Below are 27,856 nucleotides of genomic sequence, written 5' to 3' on the forward strand. Positions count from 1 at the left end.
GTTATTTCAAAGTACTGGAATTTTCTGGAAATGTACCAAAATAATAATTTCCGTGAATATGAATATGGATAGACAAATATTTCAAATAAAAAAAAACATAAAAGCTACGTAAATGCTACTTGATCTAACTTAATTCTGTTTTGTATACAACATGTGTTTAGATGTTATTATTAAAGAGACGACTCCTTGGTAGGGTATTAAAAAATAAAAGGTTTCTAGGAAATTATTTGTTGTACTTTGCGTGCTTTTTATTTAGACCTATTTCTGAATGAAAAAAAATCGTTAAACACAACATCCCTAGTTTACCCCGTTATCTGTATTCAACTCTTTATGTCTGAAGAAGTTGTCGTCTACGTCACTGCCATTGATTTGATTGCATCCGCGGAGTCGCTCTTTCTCAGGTCACCTTTCTGTTTTCATTATGACATCGGTTTCGCCTACATACAAGTAGTGGTATGTATGTGCACATGATTTGAGTTTGTATGGAATGAATCCGTTTTTTAAGATGATGATATCACTTGAGTGTGTCTCCATGCCTGCCGACCACCTACCGATTCGGCGACAGATGACTCTGACAGGCAGGGTGTTGTAGCTAACTTGCCACTGCTGATCGGAGATATCTCAGTTGATATGGCAGTGTGCTGTGAAACATAGATAAAATGGACATAACCGTCAAAACTCAACAATACCACCGGAACCGCCTAATTTTGAGGACACTTCAAGTTTTGTTCAAGGACAGTGTGAATAATGCTGCTTACCAAAGAAAATCTTCAAGTGGACATCAACAAATTGCCTTTTAAAGGAACGCATCTTTCCATTACATGATCAGTTAACCTTATTCACATCTGCATTATACGTTGATTTTTCTTTCTTTCCTGGATTGCTTGCCAGCAACAGACGATGCGACTTTTATTTGATATATCGAGATGCACCAGTGGGGTGCATTTACTGAAACGCACAATCAACCACTCCAGAATACATAGATGTTTATTGTTAGACCACAGGAAGAGTCATGCTGCTGGACTACATGTTTGGAGCAATGGGACTGGAAAACCATCACCAGAGAATGTGGCTCATCGGGGTCACCACCGTAGCACTGTATCAGTACTGCCATATAGCGCACTTGGGGTTCTCTTTCGAGATTGCAAGCGATCGCAACTGTTGCTTGAAAAGCCATGGACGGCAGGGCACACATCAGTGGTGTTCAAGAGCTCTTCGGCTGCCTCCTCAAAAGAAACCACAATAAAAACACCAGTGGAGAGTGGCAGTGGCCAACCTCCGACAACCCTTCCCTTGGATGACGTGAAAAGGATTCTGAAACTCGCTTATCCTGAGAGACTGAGATTGTCGGGTATGTGTTGTTTGTATGCCAACGTTATGCCTCTGATCGCTTACTGGAACTGTCTGATGGTCTTTACAATTTCCTGGACTGACCTTCAAACTATGTTGAGCTATGTGGTGATGAGCTATTCGGATGGCTATGGGAGTGCTGACATATATGTTAAGCAGGAGGTTAACGCAACATACTTTAACACAATAGTATTGGGACCAACCTTAGTTTTAACCTTTTATTGTTCTTAGACAGTAGAAGCTTTTGTCCTCAAATTGTTCCCATTGTTAAGCTTTTTGAATGTCTTCACCCTGACCTTCCTCCAGCCGCACTAGGCTTCCTGACCGTATCCAGTGCAGTGACGATGTCCGCCCCGTTCTTCTTGGGCCGGGTCATCGACACCATTTACACCACTGGCTCCGACACGGAGACCATGGCGGCGTCCCTGACCTCGCTATGCGCGGTGCTGACTGGAGTGTTCCTCTGCGGCGGAGCAGCCAACGCTGCCAGAGTTTACCTCATGCAGATCTCAGGTGAGGGGAGACGATGGAGAGATGGTCTTGAAGTACGCACTCTGATGATGATGATGATGATGATGATGATGATGATGTGTAGTAGGAGCAATGAAGAAACACGCAGACAGGTGGTAGAAACTGGAAGTAATAGCAGAAGTGGATTCAAATTCGATATGTGTGTGTGGTGGTTTGTGGTTAGGGTGTTCAACTCAAAGTTTGAATCCCCAGTGTCGACCTCACTCCTCCTAAATGACATGTTTGAATCCAGCTCAAGGATGCTTGCTTTCGATTAAAGCGTCTGCCTAGGGAAATAGAAATGACTCGTTTGTTGTGGAAAAAACAAAGAGTTGTTACCTTTCATCAGACATCAAAACGATCAAACTAAATCACCCGAACAGATGGTCAAACCCCCAATGCTTGCAACAGTTTTCTTTCCTCAAAACGTACGTGTCCTTCCTTTCATGGCTCTTTTCCCCGCCCAGGACAACGGATCGTCCGGAACCTCCGCGCTGCTCTGTTCTCCTCCATCCTCAGGCAGGAAGTGGCGTTCTTCGACCGCTCCCGCACCGGCGAGCTTATCAACCGCCTGTCGTCCGACACTACGATGGTCGGCCGCTCCATCACCGACAACCTATCGGATGGACTGAGGGCTGTTGCCCAGGCAGCGGCTGGGGTCAGCATGATGGTAAGAACCTGGTGGTCAAAGGTCCACTCTGATAGGTCAGGACAGATAAGCTCCTTCCTGTCCTCTGAAATGTCTGTATAGAAATATTTTAAACAAACTCTCCCTTTTTAATAGGAATAATAAACTCCATTTGATTCAGCTGTGATGATCAAGATGTGTTTTTATGAGTAAAAACCTTTTCTTCCAGTGAAAGAATAGAAAATAAGCAGAATGCGCTGTTGTATTGTCTTTTAGCAAGAATTAGGTTTATATTACCTATTCTTTAGTGAAAAAAATAACTAGGCATTATCCTAAAGGGATGAGGAATGCTAAATAATCAGTGAATTGAGTTGCTTTGATTTCCTAAATCATTCTGGTAGCTCATCTTAATTAATAACTCTATTAATCATTCATTCTTAGCTTAGCGCTTCATAGTTCAACGGTTTCCATTCAGGATATCCCGTCCTTTCTCTAGTCGTTCTCTTTTGTGCATTAATGTTACTAGGCTGCAGAAGTGTTCACTGAGTTTTCTTGAAGGAGTTAACGAGGGAAGGAGCTCAGGATTTCAAGTAATTATACTGTAGCAGAGAGCAGGAAGTAAGGTTATTCCACTGCAACAGGAAGCAGAACATCTAATGAATTATCTGTAATAGGAATCAAGGAAATTAATCATTCACCTGAACCAGGAAATTAACTTTTTTAATTGCATAACAAAGTATGCAACAAAATAATGAATGTTATTCCACTGTATTCATGTGGTTCTCCCCTCCCCCTCCCTTAACCCCCTTCTTGTAGTTCTACGTCTCCCCCAGCCTAGCGGGCTTTGTTCTGATGGTGGTTCCTCCCATGGTTCTGCTGGCTGTGGTCTATGGCCGATACCTACGTGCCATATCCAAGCGCACCCAGGATGCCCTGGCAGAGGCCACACAGGTATGTGAACCAGTCAGAAAGAATAACTAACCTGTAACCTAATAACTAAACCAGTTCCATCTCACACTAGGGCTGTGCAAGTAATCACGATCTCCAAACTGATACAATCGTGTCATTTTATTGAAGTATATTTATTTCATTCATTACATTTTTTTTATAGAAATTGATCCAGAACAGTTGGATACATATTTATACATTATTTTTGATTTGAACATTTTCTATTTAAACTTTTAAAATATTTTTTTAAGGGGATATTTCAAAGCTCTCAGTTACAATGCTTTTTTTGGGAGATAAATGCTGAATAAATGCATCATGTATTCAAACTCAAAAACATTCTTTTGAATATTCATGATTTCAATATTTACCAAAATAATCGTGATTAGGATTTTATCCATAATCGAGCAGCCCTATCCCACACTAGCGTGTACAGAGTCTAGAGTTTCTTGACCCTTTCCTTTCGGTTCCTGTCTTTTGTGAATCACATGCCCAGACCAATTTAGCTGGCCGCCGAAGTCTGGATCACATCACAAGATATGTGAGGCCAGTGATAGGAGAAAGCTTTCAAAGTCATTTCAATTGTGGACGGAGGTTACAAAACATAGAAAGAAAAAAGAAGAATAGACATTTATTCGGTCTGTTAACTAAGCAGCAGATGTTCCAAGAATCTATTATTTCATTTGTATGCATATAATAAACATTAAAATATTTGTGTGTTTGTTGTCTTGTGGTTCCAGTTGGCAGAGGAGCGTATCAGCAACGTGCGCACGGTCCGGGCGTTTGGTAAAGAGCTCTCTGAAGTCAGGAGCTACACAGAGAAGACTGACTTCGTTCTCAGCCTGGCCAAGAAGGAGGCTGTACTGAGAGCTGGCTTCTTTGGAATAGTAAGTGTGTGTGTGCGTGTGCGTGTGCGCGTGCGCGCGTTTTATTGTCAGTTTATTACATAATTGTGTCCCAACATGGGGGTAGAAACCAGACTCTGTGGCCCACTGATGATGCAATCCCTCAGAGTTGGCTCATGAACTCACTGGCTTCTGCTTTTTTTCTGCATAAAAACATTTCTAGAAACCAGTTGGGTTTGAACCAAACTGTCACTTTGAAGCCCAATATCTCTGGGTTCCGTGTGTCCACATGATTACCTATTGGCTGTTTGTTTGCAGACAGGTCTGAGTGGCAATCTGATGATCCTCGCCGTGCTCTACAAAGGAGGCCTGCTTATGGCCAATCAGCACATGACCATGGGGGAGCTTTCCTCCTTCCTGATGTACGCCTTCTGGGTCGGCATCAGCATCGCAGGTACTATACGCTGTATCCAATAGACAGTAGACAGTTTGAATAGGCAGCCCTTATCTGATCTAGCACTCTGTGTTGTTTCACCTGATGATGTGGTTCCTGTGTTTGTTTCCCGGTGTGATGCCAGGTATGAGTTCCTTCTACTCTGAGCTGATGAAGGGCCTGGGAGCTGGCACAAGGCTCTGGGAGCTTCTGGACAGGAAGCCAGAGTTCTCAATAGATGGTCAGTTCGAACGCATGTAGACTCACACACACGCACACGCACGCACGCGCCCGCACACACACACACACACACACACACACACACACACACACACACACACACACACACACACACACACACACACACACACACACACACACACACACACACACACACACACACACACACACACACACACACACACACACACAGGCAGAAGACTGACACTATTTATGTTGCTGTGCATCCCCTCCAGGCCTGTCTGATTGGCTTCATGTGGGAATGTTAACATTGGTCGGATGTACAGAGAAATCCCCAAGGTGTGAGGGTATAGCCACTTGAACCCCCTCTCTCTCTACCCTCCTGCCTCTCATTGGCCACAGAGGGCTCGGTGATCCCAGCAGACCAGCTCAAGGGCCGGCTGGAGTTCAGTGATGTCACCTTCTCCTACCCCACCCGCAAGGAGGCCCCTATCTTCAGTGACCTCAGCCTGCTGGTACCGGCCGGGTCCGTCATGGCCGTGGTGGGATCCAGCGGCTCCGGGAAGTCCACCCTGGTGTCTCTGTTGCTCCGTCTCTACGACCCAGACGCAGGTGAGCGGGGAAGCCCAGTGGTGTTCTGGTCGTTCTAGCTACATTCAAGAACCGTTTGTGTTTTTATTTGCAGCAGCATGGTCTAGCAGTGGGTGTTTGATTCCCCGGGGGAAAGGTTCTGAGTTTAGATCCCAATGTCCCCTGTCTGCCTGTTATGCATCCTTGAGCAAAATCCCTTATGCCTACCTGCTAATTAATGTATCAAACATGATATATCGTCAAAGTATGATATGTATCAAAAATATTTATTGAATTAAATTGGGAGGAAAGCGTTGGAAAGGTGTTTCCTTCCCCTGATCACATTAGTCAAATAGATTAGCACAGAGGTGGTTTGGCTCTGAGACTGAGTTGCTCTTCCTCCTCCCACAGGGACCATCACGATAGACGGGCGGGCCCTGAGGGATCTGAATCCTCATTGGCTGAGGAGTCAGATTGGAACCGTCAGTCAGGTAATACAAAAGGAGCTTCCAGTACTGGACCAATTAACATTTCATGTTCAAACATACCGTTTGTTGAATCACTTCAAACTACAAGACCCTTTCTCTCTCTCTCTCTCTGTCTCTCTCTGTCTCTCTACCAGGAGCCAGTGTTGTTCTCTTGCTCCATCAGGGACAACATAACGTACGGGGCGGTGGAGCCGGCCTCCGTGACCGCGGAGGAGGTGTACAGAGCAGCCAGGATGGCCAACGCACACGGCTTCATCCAGGACTTCCCCCAGGGCTTTGACACCGTGGTGGGGGAGAAGGGGGTGCTGCTGTCAGGTGAGGGAGCTCACAGGGACATCGTACCACTTCATGACTGGTGTAACGTGGCTTGAGTTGGTATGCTGCCACCTTTTGGATGTGATTGATTTGAAATGCTGATTTAAAGCCTTGTGTTTTATGTCCAGGTGGTCAGAAACAGAGGATCGCTATCGCCCGGGCTCTGCTCAAGGTAACGCGTAGAGAAAAGACGCATAAAGAATAACTATTTGAAATGACAATTGCATGAATCTTAATGGTGATCTAAAAAAACACTGTGCATTCTATCCTCAGAACCCAAAGATCCTACTTTTGGATGAGGCCACCAGGTTAGTGTGATTAAAATAAAAATATCTATATTGCTTGCTATGGTAAAATCAATCTGTGAAATAACTAAATCTTGGACAAGATTTATAAAAAAAAATAAAAGGGTAAATTCATTCCCGATTTTCAAATTATTGGATGTGTCAGTCCTCAGCAACAGCAGTAGTTAGTTTGGACATTGCTCATTGAGCTAATGCTTTGGCTTAGTACCAATCCTAATTCCTCTCTAATGTCTCCTTTAAGTGCGTTGGATGCAGAGAATGAGTTCCTCGTTCAGGAGGCCTTGGAGCGTCTGATGGAAGGTGGGTCTCTCTCTCTTTCTCTTTCTCTTTCTCTTTCTTTCTCTTTCTCTCTCTCTTCCCCTTTCTCTCCTCTTCCCCTTTCTCATCCCCCCCCCCCGAGAGGTCCAGATTGTCCTAATGTCGTCCCTCCCGTTGAATATGAGTCTCGTCCCTTCATACTGCCGTGAGACTCACTTTCCGCTCCCCCCTCTCTCTCTCTCCCACTCAAAAGGCCGGACGGTGGTGATCATCGCTCACCGTCTGTCCACCATCCAGAACGCGGACGCGGTCGCCGTGCTGGACTCACAGCGCGTGGTAGAGTGCGGCCGACACGCAGACCTGCTCGCCGACAGACACGGACTGTTCCGGAAACTCATGGAGAAACAGGCCTTTCTGCACGAGGAGCAGAAGGAGGCCCTACACTGAGACACTGAGACACAAGAGAGCACGGGGTAGAAAAAGTGTTGTGTTGTTAAGAAGGAAACGCAGTGTTGTGGCCATTTGTGGGGGGAAAAAAGGGAGTGAGATTTGTCAAACAAAAAAGAGATTGGAATTAAAAAAAGAGGGTTGGAATTAAAAACAAAGGATGTAGGTATTGTTGGGAAGCTGTGGTGAACAGGCGTTTTATTACACAGAATTAATGGAGTAAGACCACTTCCTGCTGATTAAGAGCTCTCTGTTTCTCGGAAGATGAAACCAAAATCGCATATTTAAAGTTGGTTAAAATTACGTAACCAAACTGTGAAGTGGATGGCAAAGAGTATTCAGGTCCTCTTTCCAATCGTGAATAACCTAGATCTTTACTCACTCACTACAACATCAGCATCACTATCAGTTGGTGTATCACCATTTCGTTCTGAGCAATGTTTTTTGTATTGTGGCATAATCAGGGTTTACTGTTAGTATCCATTATTCTGGAACCAGGCAGTACCACAGAACCTTTATTTGTTTATTTTGTGTTATTTTTATTTTAATTTAATGAAGATTGTTAATTCAAGCAAAGCACACAGTTTTTTCTTTATTTTAATTCAAACATTACATCTAGTTAACCATGCCTTCTCAGGGGCAAGAGGGCAACGTTAAAAAAGGAAATAGTTTTGTTATTTTTCTAGGATGGATAAAAACTTCTCACTTATTTCCCTGTTTTCTCCAATCAAAACAAGTGTGCTATTTGATTATTAGTTTGACTGAATTTGGTATTCCAGTGAAGTTTATTTCATTCAAGTAATGTAACGTGTAACACAATTTTTGCCTTATTTTTTTACCTTTTTAAAATTACTTTTTTATGAAAATCATAAAGGAATAATTCTAATATATAAATGTATACAACTATAGATGTGGATATATTGGTCAAATCTTCGTAGAATAAAACCTAAATCATTGGTCGCAGACTATCCCAGTGAGTGTTATAACATTTGACACTTTATTTGAAATGTTATAATCCACACACACTTTTGAAGACAAGGGTATATGAACACTAGCCTCATAATTCATGAAACATAATGATGGTAATGCTTTATAGTACCAACCACACATTCGAGTTGCACAATCGAATAATGATGGGAGGGAGTAGCGGTGTCCTATACATCAGTAAAAGTATAGTATTACTATATTAAAATGGGTATAAATTAATAGACTTCTCATTAAAAGAAAAAACATCTTTATGAATCATATTCATATGATCTAGACAAGATGGGAAACGGCATCAAACTATTTACACATCCCTGCAAAAAAACCTTTTCCCAGTGCACCACTATCGATCAGACTCGTTTTATTGCATCGGCTAAGGAACCTTAGTCTATGTAATTTACCAGACAGTCAATGGAGGGCGCTGAATCTTCAGGTAACTGGCCTTTTCGCCAAATCAATATTCGAAGTTGGACAGCAGATCTTGTGATTCAGCTCCCTGATGTGTACTGCACACCTATTGGCAAATCTTGCATTTGATTATTTAAATCTTCTATATGCCTATTTCTGAGTGAGTGTACTCACTCAGAGATATGCACCGGTATTATAAAAAACTGTCCTTTCCCAAGGTGCATTTCAACCCCAATGGTTGAAATGCATAATAATTCCAGTTGACCGAAAAACAAACAAAAATTCATTTTATCACCGCAGCACGTCAACATACACCGCGATAAACAGCGCTACAAGTATGCGTGTGAAGCGCTATGGTGTGAACTATGCCTCCCCCCACCCTCCCCTCTAGTCTAAACGTAGGTGCCTCCTCTAGTAGAGCGAGCAGTCGTGTCCCCTCCGGCAGGGCACCGGGGCGACGGTCAGGCCGACCTGTGGAACGGCAGGTGCGGCTCTGCTGATCTGGGTTTCCATTTACAGCTCTCCTCTCTCTCTAAAATACACTGGACTATATGAGGAAGTGAAAGAGCAAAGCTGGGTGGTGGAGAGAGGAGCATTCCAAACACACACTCACACAAACACACATACCCACACATACGATCTGGGATCGATTTGGATACTATTGTGTAGCATTTTGGGGATTGTGGAGGATTTCCAATGAGTTGACATCAGAGCGTTTCTGAGAGGAAAGACAACGAGATATATAACGAGTAAGAAAAACAAATTCTGAATCAAAGGATGACATCTCAGCTCATCTACATTTCTCACACATTATTTAATTCCCATGGCTCTATGTATTATACAGACTGTTGTGGTTAACTCTTGTCCTTTGTTAACCACTGTGTGGCTGAGCTTAAAAGTCTGATGCTTATACCAGATATACTAAATCAAAAGAAATCCAGGTCCAGTGCTGTTTGAAGTTGAAACCATATTGAACCATATGAATCATAGTCTACTGTTCACACTGATTCTATTTACCAAATCCAGACAGAAACATACAGTATAACCAACTATAATGCTATATAACTGCATAAAAGGTGAACAAATAAATACACTTTAAATAGCCAGACAGATCAGTGTGCCACTTCTACTCTTCACTGATTCAGACAACAGAGAAACAATCTGCAGTATGGAGGATCTCCTCATTCAAAAAGCTTGGCTTCTCTCTGTCAGTTTAGTCCATCAGCCTATCAGATCCAATGACTGAATTTGTCTCAAACTCCAAAAACCTGAAACTCTGTCTCTCCTCAACAAAAGCAATCTCATGAACTCCTTAGAATCCGGGAGGGCAGCAAACAAGCTATCCAAAAGCCACGCACCCAAAACCTAAACTAACATTCTCCTCTAAAAACGTGATCGCTTTTGGTTCCATGATAGCATTCGAGTCATCAAATCTAAGCCATCGCCGCCATATACGGCTAAAAAAAGCCAAAGACAAACAGTGGTGTGGCGTGCGTTTGCCGGCCCCAAAAAGAAGACTGCCGTTGCTCAGTGTGTGCGAAGGTCTCTCTCCTTCCAGCTGGCCCCAAGTGGGCAGCACCTCACTCAGAGGCTTGCCACCACCTGCTCCAAACCCTTTCTCCTGCTTCCCTCTCTTCTGCCTTCACCCTTCACAACAACCCCCGTGTCTTGGCCCCTACGCCCCCCCCCCCCCCCCCCTCCCTACCCCTTCCCTTCCCCCTCCCTCCGCCCCTCCCTCCCCCCTCCCCCCTCCCCAGCCACTCAGCAACTGCTCATGCCATATACAATGTAGGGGTTGCCAGCACGATTATCCAATAGGCCTCACAACAAGTGCATAAAAGTAGCTCTGCTTTGGCATGCTATCCCCCTCCCACAAATCCACACAAACACGCAGGGATATGCACGCACACACACACACACACGCACGCACGCACACACAAGCAAACACACACACACACACACACACACACACACACACACACACACACACACACACACACACACACACACACACACACACACACACACACACACACACACACACACTCACTACTTCACTTGGCAAGCCCCCTGTAGGTTCTCCATACCATGTGCTTCTGATCAATTATTATTGTTATTATTATTTCTCTGTGATTCTACATTGTTTTAAATGTTTTGGAGGGGTCCTGCTATTGCCACACGAATCCTGAGAAAATAGGACGATTTTGTAACTGGAACAGATACATCCAACCTGGTGTGATAAAATTCAAACATTAAACATGATTTCCTTTATAAATTGCATTTATACAATTGAATTATAATAAAGATATATTTGTTTAGAGTCATATGGCTATTGATTATTTTTTTTACAAATGTATTCTAATTACTACAATCTGAAATTAGCATATGCATGAAGGTATGATTAAATTATGTTCATCAATGATTTCTCAAAATCGGCCGATTTTCCAAGTGCCCTGAATTCCTTTTCCCCTTTCTCCTTGTACTCGACCCCATAAAGATATTGAGATGTGCTATTTGCACCAATATCTTTGATTGATTGAATCTTAATTGATGCTTTAATTCTGTTCCACTCGTCCCTTGCCCGGGTCTCCTGCTCTTTCTCTTCCCTTAATGGGAAGAGACGGCCCCCACTGGCCCACGCAGGGCTCACTCTTCCTCTATGGGGCCTGCATGTGTTGTCGTCACTTCCTTGAGGTTTATAATAGGCCCCTGAGCACCTCCCACCCTTGTCCACTCCCTCGACCCCTAACACACACACACACATCCACAAACACACCACATACACCACATACCCCAACACACGCACAATCTCACCCCCCCACACACACACACACACACACGGACACACACACACACACACACACACACGGACACACACACATACACACACACTCTCACACACACACACACACACACACAAACACACAGGCTGGGCGGGTTATAATTAAGCTCTTTCACTGAGTCGAGTCCAATGATAGGGTCACCGTATTTTTTTTCAGTTCCCCTTTTTATGTTTTTTTTCCCTCTATATTTATTGTTTGAATATTGGAGTAGGAGAGGTGAAACCCATTAGTCTGATGTGTATTTTTGTTGTTCTACACAACCTCACTATTGGACATGTGACGAATAGGAATATTATTATTTGACGCCTACTGCCCATGGAATATTGTTTATTGCCCCACATTCTGGCTTAATTGTTGCAGTGAATATACATTGTATAGTTAAACCATTGATTAACATAATTGGCCACAGAGACTTGTAACGAAAACAGTGTGATGACACTGAGAATCAAACACGTATTGTGTTGAGCCCCTCAGGGAGCCACCTGCATTTGAATTTAGGACCCCAGTATGGCCTCACTCTTTTGAGATGAGAGCAGCATTTTCGTTTGTAAATGCTAGATGGGGCCTGTAGTGGCACCCAATCAACTCAGGAGCAACTGTCGTCTCACTTAGGGAATCCATGTCCGCGGGCTCCATATACGGCCCGTGAGGTGGGACCGCGGGGTGGGACCGCGGGGGGCGTCAAAGTCCGTGTGGGGAGGTCACAGCGACAGTTCCATATATGGCGCGCGCTCGTCTCCCCCCTTGGAGGACCTCGTCGGGAGCGCGCAACGTTACAGGCAAGCCTCGCCTCATCACCTAGTGTCCAACTGATAGATTTCCATATATCCCGGCGTGGTTCCTTGCTGTCTTCTCCCCGCCTCCTCGTGTTCCTCCACCCCCTCCCGGCCTGTCAACGTCCTAATATGGCAGATTGCCGGTATAGGGGGACAGTCCGTGGTGTTTTGAATGGTCGAGGGGTTACTATATAAAGTGGTAGTGCAGCAGAAAGAGTTGCAGCTGGTTCAGCAATCGCAGTGGTTGGGTCTTTCTCTCCTCAAGCCGTAGACACTCACCTAAGGTAAGATACCATCTATACCGTCCCTAGAGCCTCCTCCTGGGGCCCTAACACAGGGGACCAGGCTTTGCCCGAGGGGCTTTCCTTTGGAACCAATGGACTATAGGAACATGTTTGGAGTTTAGTCGATATGATGCAGTGTGTGGATAGTGATCGGTCTTTGAGAAGTCTTCCATTCATAATATTGGACAGCAAACGATTGGAGTATAGCTCATGCCGCTGAGCGGTTCCCAGGATGAGGATAGTTCTAGTGCATCGCCTGAAGTCAAACTGGGAAGATACGGATGCAGATAGAAACCAAGGCGGCAGCGATACAATATTTACGCAAAGAGACAACTTTCTCTCTGAACAAATGATCTGCGTTTATGTGATACGTTAATGTTTTATTCAATTGACAGCTTGACAAAGTAAATGTGCCAAACGTTATTCGGCAGGCTACTAGACTGCAGATTATATTTCGAAGCCTAAATAGTGGACAAACTTACTATCAGATTTGTTCTTTAGCAGAACACACAAGAAACGTTCTACATAGGTAGCGTGTGCGCAACGGCTGTCGTGCGTAATGGTTCACAACAGGTGCGCTGTATACGGGATCTGAGCAGGGCAAGACAAATCATAACTATTGGAGTATTTAGGTATTCCAATACAATATAGAATAGTATTTTATTTATTGAAGTATTTAATTTTAGATTATATTATATTTAATATTTGACTATTCACACGTATGCAGTCGATATAGGGAGAGCTTGGGATGGCTTGAGATTATAGCCATGTCCTACGGATCAACAATGCTGTACGGAAAAATACCGAGAAATCGAATATGTTTTAGTGTTAGTCCCGTCCCTGCGTTTCATCAAACGAAGTAGGGGGTAATTGTTCTTTCTTTCTCCCTCCTCTGTTTTAGAAGCCAACATGTGTGACGACGAAGAAACTACCGCCCTTGTGTGCGACAACGGCTCCGGCCTTGTGAAGGCTGGGTTCGCCGGAGACGATGCCCCCAGGGCCGTCTTCCCCTCCATCGTTGGCCGCCCCCGTCACCAGGCAAGCAGCCGCACACGTATTGAAGAAAACAATACAAAACAATAGACAGAAATGGGTGGACATAGTTACAAAGGACAGTGTACTAGAATAGATGGAGACTATTAGGCTATTCACAATCATCATTATTTAATCTCTATGCTTTTTATAGCAGTGAAATCTAGAAGCCTCCAAAATATTTTCATATTAATTTAGTCTATTTTATTCTGGGGGGTTTTCTGCACCAAGCAGTAACTTTACACTCTTGACAGTCAAGCAGTTAGAAATCGTCAGGTGACAGACTCGGTTATGTTGTGTTTACTGCCAAAAATGTGGACACTGCAATTGGCTAGTATTCCTTTACGCAGGGTTAACGTTGCAGGGGCGCCTATTATTACGCACTCATAGTTCAGCCACGGTGGTAAAACGTCCATCCGAGTGTTATGTATCCGACGTTATATGTTCATAGACCGTCTATTATTTTTAATGCCTCCTATTTGATCCTTCCAGGGAGTCATGGTCGGTATGGGTCAGAAGGACTCGTACGTCGGCGACGAGGCCCAGAGCAAGAGAGGTATCCTGACTCTGAAGTACCCCATCGAGCACGGTATCATCACTAATTGGGATGACATGGAGAAGATCTGGCATCACACCTTCTACAATGAGCTGCGCGTGGCACCCGAGGAGCACCCCACCCTGCTCACTGAAGCCCCCCTGAACCCCAAGGCCAACAGAGAGAAGATGACCCAGATCATGTTTGAGACCTTCAACGTCCCCGCCATGTATGTGGCCATCCAGGCTGTCCTGTCCCTGTACGCTTCCGGCCGTACCACCGGTAAGAATGACAACATTAACATTACATAATTTCATTCATAAGAACAAAAAGACCGAACGATAAAATCTCCCCTCCTCTTTTACGCATTTCTCAGACTGATAAATGATATGCGTAATGTAGACTTAAAGTGCCTAATAGTATTTTTTAGGCACACTGTATGTGTGCGGTCTGTGTGTCTAATCATCACGCGGCCCTGCCTCCTCTCAGGTATTGTGCTGGATGCCGGTGATGGTGTCACCCACAACGTCCCAGTGTATGAGGGTTATGCCCTGCCCCACGCCATCATGCGTCTTGACCTGGCTGGTCGCGACCTTACCGACTACCTGATGAAGATCCTGACAGAGCGTGGCTACTCCTTCGTTACCACCGGTAAGGAGTCATAGCTTCAAGCATAGCTGCCCCCAATAGTAACCACGTTATTTTATTAATCCCGCGAAAATGCAGGACATTACCCACAATCCAACAAAATATTTCACGGTGCCGTAATACTTGATTATGTCTAAACTGGGACTTAATTGGAGTGTCATTCTTAACGTTCGAGAAAAAATGGTCTACGTTCGGTGATGCTGTGCGACCGATGGACTTTCCCCACTTAAATTCCAAACTTGTCTCCTCACAGCTGAGCGTGAGATCGTGCGCGACATCAAGGAGAAGCTTTGCTATGTGGCTCTGGACTTCGAGAACGAGATGGCCACCGCCGCCTCCTCCTCCTCCCTGGAGAAGAGCTACGAGCTTCCCGACGGTCAGGTCATCACCATCGGAAACGAGCGTTTCCGTTGCCCTGAGACCCTCTTCCAGCCTTCCTTCATTGGTGCGTAAAGAGGATCGATCGGATTCCCCAACCATTGCGCACTTGGATAATCCAATACTTGCCCTTACGCAGCGTTGCTGATTTAACTTTCTCTCTCCGCTCACCAGGAATGGAATCCGCCGGTATCCATGAGACCGCCTACAACAGCATCATGAAGTGCGACATTGACATCCGTAAGGATCTGTACGCCAACAACGTGCTCTCCGGTGGTACCACCATGTACCCTGGTATTGCTGACCGTATGCAGAAGGAGATCACCGCCCTGGCCCCCTCCACCATGAAGATCAAGGTATAGCAGACTAACCAACAAATACACACTGAAATGAACGAGTTAGCTATAATTATCGAGGATAATGCACTTCAAAAACGTCACTTGTCCCTAACAACTCTCTCCCCTCCTCCTCCTCTAGATCATTGCTCCCCCCGAGAGGAAGTACTCCGTCTGGATCGGTGGCTCCATCCTGGCTTCCCTGTCCACCTTCCAGCAGATGTGGATCTCCAAGCAGGAGTACGACGAGGCAGGCCCCTCCATCGTCCACAGGAAGTGCTTCTAAACCCTCAACCTTTTTCTCCATCGTCGTCTCCGTCGTCATCATCATTACCACCACCAACTTTCAGGAGACCGGGCGGGGAGAAGGACCACCCCTTGCGGCACAGCGACACCATGCGGTCAACGGACTTTCCGTCTGCGCTGTTGACACTCGTCGGCATTTGTTTTATGATTCTACAATCTGCATATCATGATTGCTGTGTGTTGTCTGTGTTGTTCGGAGAACAAACTGTGAACAAACAACACTGAACCATGCATCCAACCCCCAAAAAATAATAAAAAAATCTAAACAGCAACATGTAGCCCAGCACATGTGAATGTAAGTGTATATACATGACGATTATTAATTTAATAAAGTCCAATATTTGGTATTTTTCCGCTGTTTTTTTAAACTATATTAAAGAGGGGTGATCGGTGGGTGGAAGCTGCTAAACATTGGAATTCAAGATATTGTTGAAAATTCCTCATTTTGCAATTCTGTGGCCTTTTGAATTACAATTGTTATAGGCTAAGCCAAGGTGAAGACCGACCTTTATTATCAAAAAAGAAGTAGAATAGGAGTAGGCCTACTAATTATCGACAAAGTTACAGTAGCGACTCATCACGACTGAGCTGAGACAGCGTGCATGCTGGCCGCAGTTGAATTTAGGGCCCGGCCAATAGAACTAGAATGATACGCTAGTCTGCTTATTGGTGAGGCACAAACTTAAAAGACTTTTGACCATTGGATGATACCATAGGCCTACTTCTCATATAAAAATAATGCGGATGTAGACCAAAGAAATCTCTATTTAAAATAATTCAGCTGTAGGCCAGGCCAGGTGTATTGGGTTTATCATACTGGGTATTGGGTTCAATGGAGTATAAATAGATTGGAAATTCAAACGGGGGGGGCGGTAAGAAGGAGAGAAATAGATCCGGCGGTCCGATCACAGCTGATAGCCTGGATGCGGGGTGGGCACCCCAGCACGGGTTTGGCGCTCCAGGAATGTGTCACGGCAGCAGCAGTTCTACTTTTGACCGAGTGGATCATGGCGTGGACATCCGACCCCGAACTCTGTCTCCCCAGTCAGGCTACAAAGGTCCAACTCACAGGCCATCTTTAGAAAAATCCCCATGCATGCAAGTCTGCAATCCTGCCCTCGTAGACATATTTGTGCCGCAGGCGTGGATTGACTGGAGCGCAAGTGTAGTGTCCTTGTCAAAAGGTGTGCTAATTCTGGCCGAGACCTAACCATGCTGTTCCCAATATATATAAATATCATTTGTCTGTGAGAGTAGTTTGTATCATAAATACACTTAAGATTCGTACAAACAACTAGGCCTATCACAATAAAAGAAGACTGCGTCATTATTTATCATACGTCCTCCTATAGGCCTACCTACCAATGATGACATAATTTGTGATTCGTCTAAATGAGAATGATACAATGATAGCGACAGGGCATGGTAATGAAAAGAGTAGTGCCTCATCTGGTCAACGGTTATTAAAACAACATGTATGGACTAAGAGCATTAGTCATTCCCCGTGTCTCAGCGAGGGACACCTGTTGAATGCGGCCGGGTGGGTAGCTACGTTGAGAGGGCGGAGCTACGACGTAAAGCCCATATTTGGGCTGCCCCACCTCTTCGAATTAACGCCATCTGTTCCACTTTGCGTCGCTGAAATCCGAGCTGCTGTAAGTATTGTATTACTCCCAATTACCTTTTCCAACAGCGATATCTGCTTTTGCGTTGCCAGGCATTGCTCTTTAGTTGTGGGTGTTATGTTATTGTTTTATTTTGAATAGCATTAGCATTTGAAATGTCTAATTCGGATGACTGTTGCTTATAATCCATTAGGCCTTTTTCTACAGTATGCTGTAAATCCCCGACATTCATAACTAGGTAAATGGACACGCAAAATACAACTCGAGGGTAGATTAGTGTGAACAACATGTTTTATTCCAGGCTTTAATAGGCTGTACGCCTAGAAAATATGACGTCTCAAACCATTTAAAACATGAAAGGGCAAATAAAGTCAGAGCGAAAGGACATGTGGTGTGATATATTACCGTGGAGTCGACATGTTGTGCGTATGTTATTGAATACATACGATGGAAGAATACATGACACGGAAGTGACGTGACTCATCGAGCACGCACGCAGCTCTTTTACTATTGGCCTAAAACGTGCGGAGCTTTTCATTTAAATGTCTGGGCGGTGCAGTTTGTCCACGTCCGAGTGCCTTAGTAAATAAACATTGTTACCGGTTAGGGGATTTTTTGCATTTATTTGTTATGCACTGTGGACATATCGTAAACAATGGTTTGATCTGAATCTCTTTTTATTTTGCAGAGACGAGAAGGAAGTAGCGAGGCAAGAGATGGTAACCATGAGGATTCGGACAGAATACATGAAGAAATTTAAAGATCCCAAATGGGAATCCTACTCCAAGTGTTATGAGGAGTTGTTCAGGTACCGGATGGCCCGGAGGCTTCTAGAGCACAGCCACAACCCTTGGTTCTGGAGCGGATCCGACACCGACTCCGATGTTAGCGAAAGCCCTACGCAGTCGAACAAAAAACCCACAGAAACTGTAACCGCAGGAGACCGACAAGATGCTGAAGAATATGAACAATGTAGGGGAGACGGTAGAGTCCGGCAGGGGAGGCACAGGGTAACTCTACCGGGTAGCACAGAAACGGTACCAAAGATTCAACTTCCAGAAGAGGTTGAGGATGCGTCTCATACGACCTCTGCTGTCAACGGTAACTATAAGCGCCAATCAACTTCTGGAACGTATAAAACCGTATTGTGTTTAGCAAACGTCATGTTTGTGAAAGGAAAAAATATGTTGCATGCCTTATTTTCCAATGATGTCCCCGACAATACCGCCTACTCAGCCCTTGCCCACCTCCCTTCTACCCCGTTCTCTCAAGGAGGCCAACGTGAAGGTGTGGCCGAGTTAAGACCCCAAGTGGAGGAGGAGAGCGAGGAGCAGAGGGCCAACAGTAGATGTAGTAATCAACCACCAACTCTTGCAAAGCAACCTGACCAAGGTATCCAAATGCTGAACGACTTACAGCACCTAGCTCTCATGTACTCATCAAAGGCTAAGAGTGAAACAGTCTCTGTGTATATGGACGCCGCCCCTTGGACCAGAAGGTCCAAGGGGCCTGAGGTCATATGTCTTTATAAGACAATTTTATCTAAAGTGACATTACACTGTAGAACATCAAGGACAGTTGTAAGCGGTGAAGGAAATAGATCGTTTTGGAAGCCGTATAGACATCATGGCCAACAGTGAACATTCACTATGCTAAATTGGGCTTGTGTAAAACACGGACGATTTGAATGAACGTCTCAATAGATCAAGCATGTTTGAAGAGTCGGTGATAATTCCAATACAAACATTCCTTTAAAATGTCGACGGTAACAAGTGTCGACACACTACTTGACATTTCCTTTTTGTATTATTTTTGCTTCCAGAAAGAGTTTCCCGCCACCCAGAGCGGGTGAAGACCGCCTCCAGGTCTACTAAAGCACCTCAGCTTGTTAAGAGAGTGAGGTCTGCGCCGAAGCACAGGCCTCGGGACGAGAGCATGGAGGGCCGGCATCCCTTTGCCCTGTACGGGCAGGGGGAGCGGGCTGCCGACATGGCTGCCAAGAGGACTCATAATGTGGGCCCTGCGGCCTCCACTGGGGAGGTGAGCTCGCGCTCTCTCACCTTCCACAGCACTTTCTACTTTCTTCCCTCATCGTCCCCTCTATGTATAAAGTGTGTGTGTGTGTGTGTGTGTGTGTGTGTGTTATTTATTACCATGCCACCTAATACGAATGTAGCCAAGTCATGTAGCAGCATGGACCCTTTGGATAAAAGCTTCCACCAAATCACATAAATGATTGATATGTATTTATATTCAAGATTTGATGTATTCACATGCCGCCCTCTCATTGTCAGATCCATGAGTCAGCACTACGAGCCAAGACCAGGCGGGATGTAGAGCGTCTTCTCCAGACCCAGCGAGTCGAGCAGCGAAGAGCGAAATCGGCTGACCTGGACAAGAAAAGAACCGGGCCAGAACAGCCGGAGTTTAACCCCTGGCTGACGGAGTACATGAGATGCTTCTCCGCCCGTGCACGGTAGAACAAATGGATGGACCAACATTGTGGTCCTCAAAGACTAACACACACACACACACACACACACACACACACACACACACACACACACACACACACACACACACACACACACACACACACACACGTACACCAGCATCCTTTGTAGATTTACAGGTTGTGTCTATATTAGAAAAATATAAATTGTTATTGAATTGCGGTTTTAATGTTCTTAGCGTTTGCACAGTGTGTCTGTCAGACTGCACATCATGTAGGTATTTTTAGTCTTTGTTTCGTTAGCAGAGTAGTTTAGATAAGATCAAAAGCTTTTCATTCGGGATATCGTGGTTGTGGATGATGGTTTTCTATTTCTGTATATTACAACACACATAATGTATTTTAATCAATGGTTAAGAACAAAAATGGTTTTACTCCTGTTATTGTACAGAATGAAATGTATTTGGTTTGAGATTTCTTTTTTTGTGACCTGAATAATAGTGTTTGTATAGTTAATATAATGTGTTACACAATTCTTTTCAACCAAGTAATTTGATGTGAAAAGAGGCATTCCATGAGCGCTGATATAGGGTTTCAACAGCTTTGGGACTTTTAACTATACATGCATCACTCCGCTTTACAGATGTTTATAATTATCGTTAATTAATCCAACAATCGTGAACTGTAAACTCATTGGCATCACACATGCTACCAAGAGACTGTCAACATTCTCTAATTTCACTGGTTTCACAATAAATGGAAACCTACAGATGAATGTACATGATACATTCTAGATACATAGTAGCTGGCCTACAATAACTGTAGACCTACACAAAGTAGCAAGTTAGTGTGCAGGAAAATGTTTGTGTTGCTTGGCAACAGTCCAGTCCCAGTCGAGTTGCAGAACGTTTTGTGCTGGCGGAGCCGAACAAATGATTAAACAAACAAATCCTAATCTGTGTTGCTTATAATTTATCACAAATACACGTCCAGAGTGATTATCCTCGTCACTTGGCGTGCAGGCCTCTGACTGCCAACTGACCTCCGTCTCATTTGTTATGGCTTAAATGACTTTTGTGTTATGGACACAGAATTGTGAATGGTGTGTACTGTACATATTATGTGTGGGTGTAGGCTTGTTTCTGGGATATTCACGTGGTTGAACCAAGAAGCCTGACTCGTCTTTAAACTGGTCTATTATAGGCTCTACTTCACAGCATTACCAAGACAAGCATGGAACACAACTATTAGGCAACAATCCAAACAAATCACTTATGTTCATAACCTTTTTATCCTAAAATACCATGGCTGTAATCTACATTTGCAAATGGTCAGCCTTAATAAAATATTGCCAACTGAGTGAGCTTTATAATAAACACCACCTAGATTGACACTTTACCAATGGAGGGTCAATGATGCATCTATCAAACGTTGGATTTGGGCTCTTCATGTAGTTGACATTTATGATTTGCAGTCACTTATTTCAAAAAGATATTTTATTATACACAATAAATAAAATCCATGTGATTGACGGCAGATAAAACATACATACACATCAAGTAAAAGGGTCTGAGAATCCCAGCTGGAAATCAAACCATATCAGTAAAAGTGGTCCAATTTCAGACAAGCACTATTTTTCAAATACATTTTTGAGTGTCCGTGTGATTTAAGATAATCAATACTACCAAAATAATTGGCTACATCGTTAAAATATACCAGATGGGAGTGACCCGTTAGCATTAGGAAATAACGACAACACACTTAGATTAACAAAAATAAAAAGGACTTTACACCAGTTTAAATGGGTATATAAAAGGAGTTTGTGACTCAAAAGTAATTTTTGAAATAAAGAAATACTCTCACATTTAATACACTTTAAATCTTCAAATATTTAAAATGCAGCAAGGTGAACCCAGGCGCATGCTGGAGCAGATGGACGATAATATGGCAGCAAGTTCGGAAATTTAGGCTTCACACAATATGCTCTCGGTATTTTTTAGGTCACCATGAACGGACACTAAGACAATGTGATCGTTATTTAAATGATATGGAATGTTGACAGCTCGGAGTGATCAAGGGACACGATACAACTCTGCTCCCACTGGCACCACGAATATACAATTTTTTTTTACAACCGACAGGTTAACTGACTTTCATGGCAGACTGTTATTATTTATGAAACTTTATTTACATCCACATTGACCGTCTTTTCTTTCCTTGTCGAGGCTGCCAAAATTATATTTTTTTCCCCAGAGAGGACGTTTTAAATAACTGAATGATGAGGCCTTAAACGATGATAATATAAACATGAAGTTAATATACACGTTTTTTTTTTCTATACATAAGTCGTAATGGAATACTTTAATATATTCTGTTTGATAAAACATGCGTCAACCTCTTTTTACAGACTCAATGTACATTTTGCAAGACGCATTGAGGTGGGTGGAGAATGAACGAGAAAGGTAGGAGTGATGGTGATATTAAGAGCAGAACAAATCATGGTAGCCAATTAACTAAGAGGAAGGAAGCAGGGACGCTCATTAACATGTAGGGGAAGCGGAATTGATGGGAAAAGCATAACAGAAAGACAATAAAAAGGGATGGTGACCAATGGTTTGAGAGTAGACCGTTGGACAGATTGCAAGTAGACAAGACGGTAGGAATCCTTGCGTGAACAGGATAGAATTTCAACAAGAGGAGTTTTCCTGAAGAAGCTTCGGCACATACTTTAGCATACATCGGTAGGATGAAAAAAAGATAAGAAAAGATAGATTGGAAAGTTAATAGATTAAGATTCATAGCGATAGAGCTTAAGTAACGATTCTGTCTGGTACATAGATAGGCGAATGGCGAAACAGGAAGGAGAGTTTAGGAATGGAGATAGATATCGATACTAACAACCTCGAAGAAGACTGGTGTTTGTTTGCAGAAGAGGCAGTTGGAAAAGATTGGCATATGCATATTGGTAGAGGACTCAGAACATACCAGTAAGATTAGAGTGACAGTAAGAGAAATAAGGTAGATAGAATCCATTTGCAAGAAGAGGAAGGTTAGCCCTTGGTTGATAACAGCAGGTGAGGAAGGGACAAATCCACAGTTTTTCATTGATACACTTCCTAATTAATGGGTTGGGCTTTATTAAATAGCTTGGTGGATGGGCTGAGTCAAGGTTGATAGAAACCACTGTCAAGTACTGATCCTTGATTTTGATTTTGAATTAAAATCCACCACTACAAGGACTTACCTCGTACAAAACGGACCAAAGAGGATTCCTCGTCCCCTTCGGCTCCTTCTATGCCGACCAGTGCCTAACCCGGGATGACTACATAATGAAGTGCGGTTTAAAAAAATCAATAACATAACAGATAACAAATGCACTCCTCATAATGTCCACGTGTTGTGTTTCCATGCATATAATATTACATCACTTTGAGAAAATCTACATAGCTAATTCGACCATTTTTTTATAATGAACATGCTCATGTAACTATGGCTATAATGAGAGCAATGCAGGCCCATGGTAATGAAGCAATGTGTATAAACGGTACAGCAAGAAGCAACATCCAAACGCTTGCCTTTCGTTGTACCTCCATTTCACTCACGCCCACTCTAAAACGACAATTAGGACTTTTTGAGGCCAGGGGTTAGGGTTCCAGACAAGGGCATGGTATAATTAAGTCTTTTCAATGCTCAGGAGATGGCGAATGGTTAAAAAGGTAAAAGAAAAAAGTCACAAGAATAGTAACCTCAAATCGACATTTTTTTCTCAGGCCGTTCTTCTTTTTCTTCTTCCACTGGTCTTTTTCCAACCTGAATAAAAGTATGTACATTTAAAACCACACCTGTGTCCAAACACCCATACAAACAGTTGGCATTCTGTTTGTGACGATCAATAATCAATTGTCAACTACAGCCATAAAACCCAGCCTGCTGCCACCCAAGCTGGTCAATGATCATGAACCAGATAACAATTCCCAGATCTCATCGCCTCAAGGTGTGTTCGAGAGGCCTCGTACACCACCCAAATAAGTTGCAAATGGGAAGTCTCCCAGCTTTCTTGAGACATCCGACCGTGGCACGCCCCTGTTCGGTCGTATCCACTCAGGGTCCTGAGAGTTGCAGGGTCCAGCAAGTTCAGCGAGGTTGACAACTCGACAAACAAAAATGGCTGCGCCCGTAATGAGATATATTTTCTTTTGTATTTGTACCACGTTGGTCCGTTCTTCCCCCAACTTGTCCTGTAGCGATGCCCACAGAATCAAACGGGAACACTACAAGTGCTAAAAGCCCGCAACTCGTGTGTGTGTGTGGTGTACGACGCATCTCGAACACACCGTGATCCCACCAACGTACTCCCTAGTGTGTGGTTGTGTTGCCCCACCTGGTGGATGCAGCGGCGGGGCCCACTAACAGCTGCAGTCCTGGCCCCCCTGGGGCTGCCCGCGGCGGGGGGAGCGCAGCTGTCGCAGTGCCGCATCGCCGTACTGGATCCCGGATCCCATTCGCTCGGGATCCAGCTCCCCTGGAAATGAAGACACGACCAAAACCTAAGTGAAGCCCAGGGGCCGGGATTGGTTGTGCTAGGCCCAAAAACACGCGTGTCAGAACACAGTTCATGCAGGCCGCCTAAATGTAAATGGGTCAAAACGATACACATTCCTGGCCATTCATATTTGAACTATGACCATTTACCAAACGATTCTGTTTGGTAAGTAGGCGGGCGAATGGCTAAGCAGGAAGAAGAGTGTAAGAATGGAGACAGACATTGAGAACAGCAACAACGATGTAGACTGTTTGTGTTTGAAGAAAGAGAGGCAATTTGGAAAATATGGTATATGCATATTGGTAGAGGACTCAAGAGAACGATACCAGTAGGATGTGTGTAAAATATACACACAATAATACTCTTAAAAAGGCAGCTAAACCAGTCTTAAGACATATTGGTTCCTAGGAGACTGCAATGCCCACACTGAGAAATGGTTATGCGCTAGGAGCACCAACCATGCTGCTCCACTGGCGGACATTCAGCCTGTGCCCCCCCCCTAATCTAATCACTGATCCCTATCAATGATTTCTTCAGAATGGACTCTGTATCATGGAAGTATTACTGTGTATCATCTTGTGTCAGACTATGACAGCAGAGGAGAGCAATACAAGTTGCAGGGTGATACACAGGTCAGGTTGTGTTCAGCATTTGTACCTGACTCAATCTTGTTGAGGATTTTCCTTGCACACTGTATAAAAGCCTCCTCAACGTTCTCCCCCGTCAGAGCGCTTGTCTCAAGGAACATCAATTCTGAAAAAGAACCACAAACACACAAATGTTATGATCAAACATACACTGTTCCTGTATGAGCTACTACGTGCACGAGCCCAATCATTTATTCATATGGGGGACTTTTTTTTTTGCCATCACACAGATAAAGAGGAGTCGGATCTGAACCGTTTTCCTGTGCGAAGCGCGACGCCTCCAGGAACGTGACCTCTCTGTCAGCCTCCAGGTCTTTCTTGTTGCCACAGAGGATAATGACGATGTTTTGACTGGCCAACATCCGGGCATCGCTTAACCATGTGGTTAGAGCGTTGTATGTCTCACGACTGGGAGAGAGGTGAAGGGATGGTTTAATAAAGGAACAATTAAATAAAAAGGAGTGCTGTAATGGATTTAGATGACTCACCTGGTAATATCGTACACCAGTAGGGCTCCGGCTGCTCCTCTGTAGTAGCTTCTCGTGACAGACCTGATAAACAGTATAAATATTTAAATAGAAAGAACAGACAGACAGACTTCAGTTTTGCAATAATAGTAGCTATATATATTTGATGCAAATATATTTTTGTTAGTAAAGTACTAAGCTGAAATTAAAAAATTCTCATGATCAATAAAACGTTTTTGTTTCCTTTCCTTTTATTTTAAAGCTTAAAGAATAGTTTATTACAAAATAATTGAATCAGGTACCTGAACCTCTCCTGGCCAGCCGTGTCCCAGATTTGTAGTTTGACCATTTTGTTGACTACACTGATTATCTTGGAGCCAAACTCCACTCCGATTGTATGATTCGACTCATCTTTAACTGGAAATAGAACAAATTGTCATTAGGCTAAGAAGATCCCAAGACCAACAGCTTGCATCGTTTAAGGTGTGCAAGACCCCGATTGGTTGACTTGTCTACAATGTACAATCGTTGTACTTGGTAAGTACTATAAGTAAAATATTTTGGTTAATTTGTAGTACACAGAGGCAAGTAATACAAGATAAGAGAAATACTGTGTTGCATTTGTGTTCTTAAAATAAACTTTATTTCCCTTATTGCAAACATAACCAAGGAAATGGCCCATGAATTAACTTGCCACTCACAGATAGTATTCGTCTACCCAGCCTGACCTCAACCCGCCTCTTCCCAAATGTAAGCTTCAAACACTGATATTTAAGGTAAAGAAAATGATGGTAAATTGAATCCTATTGAGAAAATTTTCTACCAAAAGCATAAGGGCAAGCCTGTTCTACACATAGACATACATGCCCCATTTTAGAGAAATTAATTTGTCAGACAAAACATTGCCAGTGTTGGCTGTTGCATTGGAACCATAAGATGTAACATCACTATTTTGAGTTATTTGAACAACAACATATTTAGAGTTGTACGTAGTACTTATGTATTTCAGACTTACATCTCTTCTCTATGAACTGGTGCAGCAGGCAGGATTTGCCTGTTCCAGCATTCCCAATTACCAAGAACTTAAACAGGAAATCTGAAGAGGGAACATGAAGCGTTATAAGTTGCGTTATGACTAACCGAATGTTGTACAGAATCAGGAATTTGGATTGAACAATGCCAGCTATTGAAGTGTGCCCTATCATCAGTGAAGTGTTTTGCTTCACGAAGTTTAGAAAGAAAAACACGGAAGTCTTTAATAATATATTACTACGAACATAGTACGCTGGCAAGGGAGGCGTTATAAACTTGCAAAACAAGCATCAATCGCGACAAAGAATACGAAAATGTTTCGCCAAACCACAATGTTAGATACAAAACAAACAAAACTATTGATTCCTTCCAAAGTAACGTTACCTACGGAACAATCCATTTGATACCTCCATCCACACCATTATGATCACATCATCTCAATTTCGACAAACGAATGAAGTAGGCAAATCTCTCTTGTATTAAGGTTCATCTCTCAAGTCTTCCAATTCCAGAAAATGTCAGAAAAACAATAATGTTTCAATAGATACAGCAATTAGCAGACTGACAGCTGCTAGCTTTAAGCCCCGGCTAGCTGTCAATAAGGTGTAGCAAGGAAAACCTTGTGGATACACCTGCTCCATCCCTTTGCCCCTCGATGGAGAATAATGGATCATTAATCAACGAGGCTCTTACCGTAAGTTTCTGACATAGCCAGGGTGGCGTTATCACACAAAAAAGGATTTTCTCAGAACAAGTTCAGGGAATAGAGGAAAGAGACACTGACAAATGGGTGTAATGGGACGATAGGTTGGACCAGGGTTACAACTACGGATTTGCTAGATTGTCCTTCCGAGGTTCCGTAGTTTTGCTTTTCAACGTAAAGGCCTCTTCCATAAAATAACAAATGTTTTTCATCGACTATGTTTTGTTGGACTCTCATAGTTCTTCGAAAACTAGGCCAAATATTTAACAAGTTAAATATAATTTCGAAAATTGACTTTTAGTGGCTTCACTAAATAATTAGAAAGTCTTATATTTTACTTTCACTGAGGAGTTAATATCGCAACACTTTGACGTACCCTACAACGATCCAAACCCTCTAGATTGAATATTATTTTCATGTCTCTCGTCTGAAATTAAAAGCTGTTGCGTCGCAGGGCTAACTAGATTAAATATTAACCCAAAAGCCTCTTCTTTCCTTATTTTATTTTTACAATACGGACACCTTACTCTGCCAAATGTGTGGGTTCAGTAGACACTTGAAAA

General features: G+C 43.5%; 4 protein-coding genes across 7 annotated transcripts; 3 read left to right on the forward strand and 1 right to left on the reverse strand.

The window, feature by feature from the left end:
• The first annotated feature begins 338 nt into the window (after nt 1–338).
• Nucleotides 339–8,263, forward strand: abcb10 (ATP-binding cassette, sub-family B (MDR/TAP), member 10). Its single transcript, XM_060071055.1, has 14 exons — nt 339–1,351; nt 1,657–1,863; nt 2,328–2,530; nt 3,305–3,439; nt 4,174–4,320; nt 4,597–4,732; nt 4,857–4,952; nt 5,315–5,524; nt 5,894–5,973; nt 6,105–6,285; nt 6,414–6,457; nt 6,559–6,593; nt 6,832–6,890; nt 7,102–8,263. The coding sequence occupies exons 1-14, from the start codon at nt 901–903 to the stop codon at nt 7,293–7,295; spliced, it is 2,178 nt and encodes a 725-aa protein (XP_059927038.1). The 5' UTR covers nt 339–900; the 3' UTR covers nt 7,296–8,263.
• Nucleotides 8,264–12,388: 4,125 nt separating this feature from the next.
• acta1b (actin alpha 1, skeletal muscle b) lies at nt 12,389–16,171 on the forward strand. The gene is made up of 7 exons (XM_060071841.1): nt 12,389–12,590; nt 13,492–13,628; nt 14,115–14,439; nt 14,647–14,808; nt 15,059–15,250; nt 15,358–15,539; nt 15,661–16,171. Exons 2-7 carry the CDS (start codon nt 13,500–13,502, stop codon nt 15,802–15,804), a joined length of 1,134 nt encoding a protein of 377 aa, XP_059927824.1. The 5' UTR covers nt 12,389–12,590; nt 13,492–13,499; the 3' UTR covers nt 15,805–16,171.
• A 1,150-nt stretch (nt 16,172–17,321) lies between these two features.
• On the forward strand, nt 17,322–20,856 carry ccsapb (centriole, cilia and spindle-associated protein b). Of its 3 annotated transcripts, none has more exons than XM_060071844.1 (5): nt 17,322–17,479; nt 18,138–18,550; nt 18,722–18,841; nt 19,272–19,489; nt 19,744–20,856. In XM_060071844.1, exons 2-5 carry the CDS (start codon nt 18,166–18,168, stop codon nt 19,927–19,929), a joined length of 909 nt encoding a protein of 302 aa, XP_059927827.1. In that variant the 5' UTR covers nt 17,322–17,479; nt 18,138–18,165; the 3' UTR covers nt 19,930–20,856. The 3 variants fall into 3 exon arrangements, with proteins under 3 accessions (XP_059927827.1, XP_059927828.1, XP_059927829.1); XM_060071845.1 differs by lacking the exon at nt 17,322–17,479 and adding an exon at nt 17,521–17,687; XM_060071846.1 differs by lacking the exon at nt 17,322–17,479 and adding an exon at nt 18,033–18,051.
• A 523-nt stretch (nt 20,857–21,379) lies between these two features.
• rab4a (RAB4a, member RAS oncogene family) lies at nt 21,380–27,440 on the reverse strand. Of its 2 annotated transcripts, none has more exons than XM_060071855.1 (8): nt 27,284–27,440; nt 26,574–26,654; nt 25,861–25,975; nt 25,580–25,642; nt 25,345–25,499; nt 25,102–25,197; nt 24,283–24,423; nt 21,380–23,711 (listed from the first exon to the last, which is right to left on the reverse strand). In XM_060071855.1, the coding sequence occupies exons 1-7, from the start codon at nt 27,297–27,299 to the stop codon at nt 24,308–24,310; spliced, it is 642 nt and encodes a 213-aa protein (XP_059927838.1). In that variant the 5' UTR covers nt 27,300–27,440; the 3' UTR covers nt 21,380–23,711; nt 24,283–24,307. The 2 variants fall into 2 exon arrangements, with proteins under 2 accessions (XP_059927838.1, XP_059927837.1); XM_060071854.1 differs by lacking the exon at nt 27,284–27,440 and adding an exon at nt 26,979–27,214.
• Nucleotides 27,441–27,856: the final 416 nt, after the last annotated feature.

Source organism: Gadus macrocephalus, chromosome 14, assembly GCF_031168955.1.
Source record: "Gadus macrocephalus chromosome 14, ASM3116895v1".
Classification (NCBI taxonomy): Eukaryota; Metazoa; Chordata; class Actinopteri; order Gadiformes; family Gadidae; genus Gadus; species Gadus macrocephalus.

Excerpts from the sequence above, each read along its gene's own strand:
- abcb10 (XM_060071055.1), top strand. The coding sequence starts at position 901 with ATGCGACTTTTATTTGATATATCGAGATGCACCAGTGGGGTGCATTTA. Across the intron at positions 4,733-4,856 it reads GGTCGGCATCAGCATCGCAG|GTATGAGTTCCTTCTACTCT; the intron begins GTACTATACGCT and ends GTGTGATGCCAG. Across the intron at positions 6,594-6,831 it reads CTTTTGGATGAGGCCACCAG|TGCGTTGGATGCAGAGAATG; the intron begins GTTAGTGTGATT and ends GTCTCCTTTAAG.
- acta1b (XM_060071841.1), top strand. The coding sequence starts at position 13,500 with ATGTGTGACGACGAAGAAACTACCGCCCTTGTGTGCGACAACGGCTCC. Across the intron at positions 13,629-14,114 it reads TTGGCCGCCCCCGTCACCAG|GGAGTCATGGTCGGTATGGG; the intron begins GCAAGCAGCCGC and ends TGATCCTTCCAG. Across the intron at positions 14,809-15,058 it reads CTACTCCTTCGTTACCACCG|CTGAGCGTGAGATCGTGCGC; the intron begins GTAAGGAGTCAT and ends GTCTCCTCACAG.
- ccsapb (XM_060071844.1), top strand. The coding sequence starts at position 18,166 with ATGGTAACCATGAGGATTCGGACAGAATACATGAAGAAATTTAAAGAT. Across the intron at positions 18,842-19,271 it reads TGCAAAGCAACCTGACCAAG|AAAGAGTTTCCCGCCACCCA; the intron begins GTATCCAAATGC and ends TTTTGCTTCCAG. Across the intron at positions 19,490-19,743 it reads CTGCGGCCTCCACTGGGGAG|ATCCATGAGTCAGCACTACG; the intron begins GTGAGCTCGCGC and ends TCTCATTGTCAG.
- rab4a (XM_060071854.1), bottom strand. The coding sequence starts at position 27,012 with ATGGTGTGGATGGAGGTATCAAATGGATTGTTCC. Across the intron at positions 25,976-26,573 it reads CCAGTTCATAGAGAAGAGAT|TTAAAGATGAGTCGAATCAT; the intron begins GTAAGTCTGAAA and ends TTCTATTTCCAG. Across the intron at positions 25,500-25,579 it reads CTGGTGTACGATATTACCAG|TCGTGAGACATACAACGCTC; the intron begins GTGAGTCATCTA and ends CCTCTCTCCCAG.